Source organism: Quercus suber, unplaced genomic scaffold, assembly GCF_002906115.3.
Source record: "Quercus suber isolate HL8 unplaced genomic scaffold, Cork oak 2.0 scaffold_154, whole genome shotgun sequence".
NCBI classification, from domain to species: domain Eukaryota; kingdom Viridiplantae; phylum Streptophyta; class Magnoliopsida; order Fagales; family Fagaceae; genus Quercus; species Quercus suber.
Window position 1 is genome coordinate 527,462 of NW_027069615.1, and position 8,766 is coordinate 536,227.

The 8,766-nt window shown below is 36.0% G+C and overlaps 2 protein-coding genes and 1 pseudogene across 2 annotated transcripts; 2 read left to right on the forward strand and 1 right to left on the reverse strand.

Annotated features, from left to right (window-relative positions):
• Nucleotides 1–1,595: 1,595 nt before the first annotated feature.
• Nucleotides 1,596–3,388, forward strand: LOC136069147 (protein LATERAL ROOT PRIMORDIUM 1-like; annotated as a pseudogene).
• Nucleotides 3,364–4,930, forward strand: LOC112030948 (anthocyanin 5-aromatic acyltransferase). Its single transcript, XM_065777363.1, has 2 exons — nt 3,364–3,372; nt 3,531–4,930. Exons 1-2 carry the CDS (start codon nt 3,364–3,366, stop codon nt 4,809–4,811), a joined length of 1,290 nt encoding a protein of 429 aa, XP_065633435.1. The 3' UTR covers nt 4,812–4,930.
• A 1,307-nt stretch (nt 4,931–6,237) lies between these two features.
• On the reverse strand, nt 6,238–7,733 carry LOC136069148 (anthocyanin 5-aromatic acyltransferase-like). Its single transcript, XM_065777354.1, has one exon. The coding sequence runs from the start codon at nt 7,731–7,733 to the stop codon at nt 6,357–6,359; it is 1,377 nt and encodes a 458-aa protein (XP_065633426.1). The 3' UTR covers nt 6,238–6,356.
• Nucleotides 7,734–8,766: the final 1,033 nt, after the last annotated feature.

Below are 8,766 nucleotides of genomic sequence, written 5' to 3' on the forward strand. Positions count from 1 at the left end.
ATACTAAGATTTATTTATTTATTTTTTTTTTGTTGGGTGTGTGTATATATATAACTTATCAAATAAAAAAGTGTGTGTATATATAATAAAAAAGTGCGCATGTGTGTACATATGTGAGTGTGGGTGTCGAAGTTGTCTTAATAAATATATTAGCATCGCAACTTGGCCTCCCCAAACAAAAATTCTTAGCTCCGCCCCTGGTTGTATCCAATTGTGAGAACAAACGAGGCTCCTTTGGAAAAAAGGAATTTGAATCTTCTTCAAAGAATAAATATTGCCATTGATATTGCAAATGCATTAGAATATCTTCATCATCATTGTCATACAACAATTGTTCATTGCGACCTCAAGCCTAGCAATGTTCTTCTCGATAATGAAATGATCGGACATGTGGGGGACTTTGGATTGGCAAGGTTCCATCTTGAGACCACCCAAGACTGTTTCACTAATCAATCAAGCTCTATCGGATCAAGAGGGACAATTGGTTATGCTCCTCCAGGTAAATAACTTTACCATTTCTTTACTTTAATTTATGTTTTTTCATAATATTTCTTAATATACTTTCAAGGATGAAATATAATTCAAATAAGAATGTCCTGTACAAGATTGAGCATGTCTTTAAAAAGCTTTTCTGCATGTCATAATGTTTTTCCTATTATATGCTACATAACTTGTGAGGTTATATGTTTCCCCTTGTTTTTTATCAAATAATAAATGTTATTTGCAATTGTAGAGTACAGTATGAGAAACAAGGTCTCAACCAATGGTGATATCTATAGTTATAATATATTATTGTTGGAGATGTTCACAGGAAAAAGACCCATAGATAACATGTTCAAAGATAACATGAACCTTCATGATTTTGTTAAAGGAGTTTTGCCCGAACGAGTGATTGACATTGTGGACCCTACTCTTCATTTGGAAAAAAAAGATACTGAAACAAGGACAAATGTTACTTACAGTCAAAATTGAATTGGATGCCCCAAAATTTTTGAGTGCTTGATTTTGATATTTGAAATTGGAGTTTCTTGTTTTATGGAATTCCCAAGGGAGAGGATCAACATTAGTGATGTTGTAGCTCAGCTAAATTTGATTAGTCTAATATTTTTTTATTAGACTAATCTTACATTGGATGATAAAAAATAATTTAAATATATATTATGCAAAAAATAATTCCCCCCCACTACCCCCCCCCCCCCCCCCCCCCCCCCCCCCGCCGGGAAAAAAATGGTGCAACATTTAAGAAAATGACATAAATAACAATTACTATTTAATCACCGCCTTTTTCATGACTTAAAAAAAATCAAAATTTATTTATTTATATTAAAAAAAAAACCTCAAATTATCATCATTCTTGCATCAAGCCAAGAACTTTTTAAAAGGTGCGACTTCAGTGTCAATATTTGCAGCAATGGTAGCAACAACCACCTCACCATCAATGGCTCCCTAATAATATTCTCTCTCTCTCTCTAACTCTCACTGCCAAACTACTTCAGACATTCATTCACATACATCAAAAGATTCTCAAATCAGATCACATTTCTGATTCTCCTATTAGAGCATATAGTCCTATTTCACCCTTACCATTTCTGTCTACCACCAGTACCATTATTGATTTTTATTCTAAATATAACCAACACTCACAAACCATATCATTCACCACATTTCTAAGCATGTTGGGTCTCCGAGACTTGGTTCTCATAGCTCCAACTCCAACCATGCACCAACAAAGCCAACCCATTAACTCTGATCACCATCCCAACCTTCCTATACCTTCCTCAGCTTCACTTGGAGTTAGCCTCGGGATTTTCCGCTCCTCACTGCCACTCCATGCATTACACCACCTTCTAATCATGGTGTCCAAGATTGTGGTAATAACTCAAATAACCCCAACTGTTATTGGAGCCTAAAGAGAGGCCAAGAACAGAGTTGTGGCAAGAAAGATGGAGTAAATAACAACACCACTGAAAGTGATGATTCTGAGCAAATGTTGGAGAATAGTATGAGAGTGTGCAAGGACTGTGGGAATAGAGCCAAGAAGGATTGTAGTCATAGGAGGTGTAGGACTTGTTGTAAGACTCGTGGTCATGATTGTTCTACTCACGTGAGGGGCACGTGGGTGCCAGCAGCTAGAAGAAGGAGAGGAAGATGTTAATGGTGGTGGTGCTACTATTGGTGGTGGTTCTTCTGGGTCTCTTCTGGTGTTAAAATGGACAAGAGTTGTGGGGCCAAATTTTAATGTTACCAGTGCTTCTCATGCTTCTACTTCTAATGCTACCACTCCAAGGAGTATTGACATTAGCTCTAGATATCAAGGTACTCACCCTTTTCTTTCTCTCTTTCTCACCCTCTCTTGATTTGTCTATGTTTCAAAGTTATATGGTAATGGACTGTTGCAAAAGCTGACTTGGGTTTAAAGATCTAATAGATGCAAGCTTTACACTTTCTACTTGTACTCTATTTATGCCTTTTTATATTCTCTTCTCTGTTGGGGGAGTGGTTTTTAATTATTAGAGTTATCCAAAAAAGGAGTTTGGTTTGTTGAAGAATTGATTCAAATTTCTCTCTTTCCCTTTATCCGGAATTTTGTGTGTTTGAAAGTGGTTGTAACATGAACTTGAGAGAGTTAACTTGGATTTTGTTGAACTAAAGAAGCAACCTTTAAACAGAATGACTTGTTTTGCTGGATTATAGATTTTAAGGTTCTGTCTTTTCCTCTGTCTTAATGCTCTGCATTTCTAAGTGGATGACCAATGGAATTGAGGAACCTTTTTTATTTTAATTTTTTATAAGTGAAACTGAGGCACTTGACTAAAATTGGTTTAGTTAAATCACAGATGCAAGTTTTAAAAAGTCCTTACCAGGCCAAGTTCGTGCATCGGCGGTTTTTAGGTGTCACAGAGTCACTACCATCAGTGATGGTGCAGCAGTTTGTTCTACCAGGCTACTGTGAGCATCAGTGGTCATGTATTCAGAGGGTATCTCTATGATCAAGGGTTTGACGAGAAAATGCATTCCCAAGTATTTCACAACTGCATTTGGTAAGTAGTGGCAGTGGAAGGAAGAGGGACGCCTCTTCATCTCCAATTGTGGCTCCATCAAATTCCCATCCGGCCCTGTCAGCTGAAAATTGCTCGATGGTAAGGCCTAACACACTCAATAGCTTAATGTTTCTAGGGCCGTATGAAATGATTAACTTGTTTAAGAGTCAAATGTGAATCATACTGATTATTGGAAGATATCTAAAATATGAAGTTATTAGGAATTTCACATTAGTATGCAATGCTAAAAAAAGCCTAAATCTCTGGCATTTGTATGTCCTTCTTCCTAAGAAGTTCAATTTTCATAAAAAATTGAGATAATATGTATTTGGTTTGTACAAGGATTTGTCATTCAAAAATCACATGTTGTAACCTTTCATATTGAAGGTCAATTAGAATATACTCTTTAGTTTGTGCGAGCTTTGAATAATAGCTTCAATTAATTCCTTATTATAACAATATTGTTTTTCTTATTGAATTTCATATTAGTTTGTGGCATTAAGTTGTAAGTCAAAGTTTGCGAAGTANTTTTTCTATGATTATCCCTACACCACTTCTCATTTCACATCCAGAACCCTCCCAAACCTCAAGAACTCCCTTTCCCTCACTCTTCAACACTTCTATCCCTTAGCTGGGAACCTCACAATGTCACACTTTGAGCCATGCAAGCCAGAGATTATATATAGCCAAGGTGACTCGGTTTCCTTAACTATTGCTGAGTCAAATGGGCATTTTAACCATCTCTCTAGCAATTATCCAAGAGATGTGAATGAGTTTCACTCACTTGTGCCCCAACTAGATGATAAGCAAGTGCTTATTCCTTTGCTAGCTATTCAAGTTACAGTTTTTCCAAAGGCAGGCATTTGTATAGGACTTGCTTACCAACATGTTGTAGCTGATGGAAGGACTTTCAACAATTTCATGAAGACTTGGGCCTCATTTTGTAGCTTTGGTGACTCTTTCTCTATGAAATCATTACCTAGTTATGATAGGAAGGTCATTGTGGATGCACTTGGGCTAGAGGATATTTTCTTGAAGGAGTGGTGGAGAAGAAAATCTTTAAAAGATATTGTTATTGGAAGTGAAGCCAATGTAGATTTGTCCAACATGGTGAGAGCAACATTTGTGGTGGGCTTGAGTGACATGAATAGGATCAAATCATGGACTATTGCTAAATGCAATGAGGAAAATAAGTCACTCCCGGTTCATTTATCAGCCTATGTCCTAACATGTGCATTTATATGGATTTGTTTGGTTATGGCCCAAGAGGATGTCAATGAGAAATGTTGTGGGGAGGATCCAAATTACTTCGGGTTCATTGCAGGTGGTATTACCCGTTTGGACTTTCTGGTACCCGCTTCATATTTTGGTAATTGTGTTGGTTTTGGTCGATCGATGGCGATTAGGAAGGAGCTAATGGGAGAAGATGGGGTTGTTGTCGCGGCAAGAGCTATTGGAAGCACTGTGAAGACATTGGATAAGGCAATTTTTGGAGATGCAAAGAAGTGGATCTCGGATTGGAAGGTGTTATTCGGGTCGGATCTCAATGTTATGGTTGCCGGGTCACCAAAATTGGATCTTTATGAAACGGATTTTGGGTGGGGAAGAGCCAAGAAGATAGAGGAGATTTCAATTGATTGCATGAGAGCTATTTCACTCACTGAGAGTAGGGATGTGGAGGGTGGCATTGAGGTAGGCCTATCTCTACCCAAAACAAAAATGGATGCTTTCACCACTTTCTTCACCCAAGGTCTCAAGGCTTTTCCATGATTTATCTATTTTTAAGCAACCCATGATTTATTCTAGTTAAAGAATTCACTTGTTGGATTCATAATTAATGTTTAAGTAAGAACTCCCTCTGCAAAAAAAAAAAAAACGAGTTCATTATTTAAAAAGGCTTGTACATAGGGCAAGACAACTGCTATTATCATTTTAGTTTTAGTAATTAATAATGTGTCTTTTGACTGCTACTCTTCAAGTTGTTGTTTTATTTTTATTTTATTAAACAACTTCAAGTTGTTTAATAATGGTCCAAGGCATTTGTCCTTGAATGATTCCCTCAATAGAAAGTACTATTTGAATTCCTACTTCAAGTCTCCAACTAACATATCTGTAATTCCGAGTAAATAATTAAAACAATGTTGTTCCTATATATATATATATATATCCTGCAAGCATGCATATGTAACATCCATTCCATTCATTACATGGTGTAAGAGTAAGACTTAGATACAGTATTTAAGTATTGCTCATTAGGTTCATCTTTTAAAATTTTGCCATGTGTTTTTTTTTTCTCATGGATGGAAGTATATTTTTAAGTTAAGTAGTCACATGACAGAATTTTAAGAGAAGAACCTAAGAAACAACATTTAAGATTGTACGTAAGTTTTGTCCTTAGTGTAACACATATGATATGGTGCACATATTTTATTAACTATTTTATTTAGCATAAAAAATCTCCTAGTCCTTAACAAAAAAAAAAAAAAAAAAAAACCTACTCTAATGATTCAAAGAAAGAAATCTAGTTTGTAATGCAGTGACTTTCGAAGCCATGCATCTCTCTTTGATTAATTCCCAACTTCTTAAATAGAAAGTATTATGTAAGCTACTAGTTTTATTTTTGGTGTGGTAAATATGTAAGTTACTGCTTTATATTAGTTAAGTCTCCAATAATATAAACTACCGACATGCTGGTTGGACTTGGGACAACATATCTCAAGACATTGTTTCGAGTTTCTACTAAAGAGCATGTTGCGATTCCTTGTATTGGTTAGGATGTTATTATCGTCATGTTTAAGTAGGAAAGTCACGTTTGCCACTTCCTCTTACTATTTTTCTATTATCCTTAAAAAAAAAGGTCTCTAGCTAAGATTTGTACATAAGATACGTGTCGAGGAGATCACAATTTAACTCCCTACATATATATATATATATATAGGAACAACATTGTTTTAATTATTTACTCGGAATTACAGATATGTTAGTTGGAGACTTGAAGTAGGAATTCAAATAGTACTTTCTATTGAGGGAATCATTCAAGGACAAATGCCTTGGACCATTATTAAACAACTTGAAGTTGTTTAATAAAATAAAAATAAAACAACAACTTGAAGAGTAGCAGTCAAAAGACACATTATTAATTACTAAAACTAAAATGATAATAGCAGTTGTCTTGCCCTATGTACAAGCCTTTTTAAATAATGAACTCGTTTTTTTTTTTTTTGCAGAGGGAGTTCTTACTTAAACATTAATTATGAATCCAACAAGTGAATTCTTTAACTAGAATAAATCATGGGTTGCTTAAAAATAGATAAATCATGGAAAAGCCTTGAGACCTTGGGTGAAGAAAGTGGTGAAAGCATCCATTTTTGTTTTGGGTAGAGATAGGCCTACCTCAATGCCACCCTCCACATCCCTACTCTCAGTGAGTGAAATAGCTCTCATGCAATCAATTGAAATCTCCTCTATCTTCTTGGCTCTTCCCCACCCAAAATCCGTTTCATAAAGATCCAATTTTGGTGACCCGGCAACCATAACATTGAGATCCGACCCGAATAACACCTTCCAATCCGAGATCCACTTCTTTGCATCTCCAAAAATTGCCTTATCCAATGTCTTCACAGTGCTTCCAATAGCTCTTGCCGCGACAACAACCCCATCTTCTCCCATTAGCTCCTTCCTAATCGCCATCGATCGACCAAAACCAACACAATTACCAAAATATGAAGCGGGTACCAGAAAGTCCAAACGGGTAATACCACCTGCAATGAACCCGAAGTAATTTGGATCCTCCCCACAACATTTCTCATTGACATCCTCTTGGGCCATAACCAAACAAATCCATATAAATGCACATGTTAGGACATAGGCTGATAAATGAACCGGGAGTGACTTATTTTCCTCATTGCATTTAGCAATAGTCCATGATTTGATCCTATTCATGTCACTCAAGCCCACCACAAATGTTGCTCTCACCATGTTGGACAAATCTACATTGGCTTCACTTCCAATAACAATATCTTTTAAAGATTTTCTTCTCCACCACTCCTTCAAGAAAATATCCTCTAGCCCAAGTGCATCCACAATGACCTTCCTATCATAACTAGGTAATGATTTCATAGAGAAAGAGTCACCAAAGCTACAAAATGAGGCCCAAGTCTTCATGAAATTGTTGAAAGTCCTTCCATCAGCTACAACATGTTGGTAAGCAAGTCCTATACAAATGCCTGCCTTTGGAAAAACTGTAACTTGAATAGCTAGCAAAGGAATAAGCACTTGCTTATCATCTAGTTGGGGCACAAGTGAGTGAAACTCATTCACATCTCTTGGATAATTGCTAGAGAGATGGTTAAAATGCCCATTTGACTCAGCAATAGTTAAGGAAACCGAGTCACCTTGGCTATATATAATCTCTGGCTTGCATGGCTCAAAGTGTGACATTGTGAGGTTCCCAGCTAAGGGATAGAAGTGTTGAAGAGTGAGGGAAAGGGAGTTCTTGAGGTTTGGGAGGGTTCTGGATGTGAAATGAGAAGTGGTGTAGGGATAATCATAGAAAAACAATGGTTGGCTTGGAGAGAAAAACAGCCATGGTATGTCTAAGAATGTTAGAGGGAGTGAGATTGGTGAAGCTGAATTGAGTGGGGGAGAGACATTGCAGTGCTCAAGAACTTTGATTGTGGAGGATTTTGCCATGGGTGAGAGAGAGAGAGAGAGAAGAATGACTGGCTATTGCCTAATACGCACAACAGGACTGACTCAGTAAGTCATACTATACAGGACTGGTGGTACCCATGGTTTGTCTATACCAAAAAGGGAATTGGATCACTTGTTTTTACACGTATAAAAATGGAAAATGCAGAACATGATGCATATAAAATTGATGCCAACCAGGTAGAAGGAAACTTAGATATAAAAATAAAATTGATGCCAAATAGTTAGATGGTAACTTTGGACTTGGGAAATAATTAAATTAATGTCACATGTTTCATGTAGGAAGCGTGATGAAGTTGGGAAATAATTAAACTATGCTTTTTGTACAAAGTAATTTATTCTATTCTTTTCAATAACAAAAAAAAGTACTTTATTCTATTAAAATAATTATATTTTAATCCCTAGCGCGCCCCTATAAGTCAAGCTTTATTTTCTCTCTCTTTGCCTCCCACTCCACTCTCTCATTCCACTCCTATTTGTTTATAACTGAGTTGAGATACTAGTTCATGCATATTTTGTTTATCAACTCAATTAGAGATGTTTTGTTTATAACTAAATTAGAATACTAGTTTATGAATATTTTATTTATCAACTCAGGCGGTAAGTGGAATATATTTTTCCTGCTCAAGTTAATAATAATAGTAATAATAATAATAATAATAAATAATAAAAACTATCCAACTCTTCGGTTCAACCCAACCCGATCCATGTGGGTTGGGTTGGGTTGGATTTTTTAACCCACCATAATAGGTTGGGTTTGAAAAATCCCCTCAACCCGACCCATGCACACCCTACTATAGACTATGGATTACTCTAAAATAATTCACAAGACTCATAGCAAATTGAATTCATTGCTTCATAGAATCCTCCAATGATTTTTTTTTTAACCATTATTCAATCATTAGCTTACAAATCTATATATATTTTTCCTCTACATAATTAGTTTAGGCATTTCATTCACCTAACATTCCCATACATGTATGACATTCTAGTTTTTTTTTTTTTTTTTTTTTTT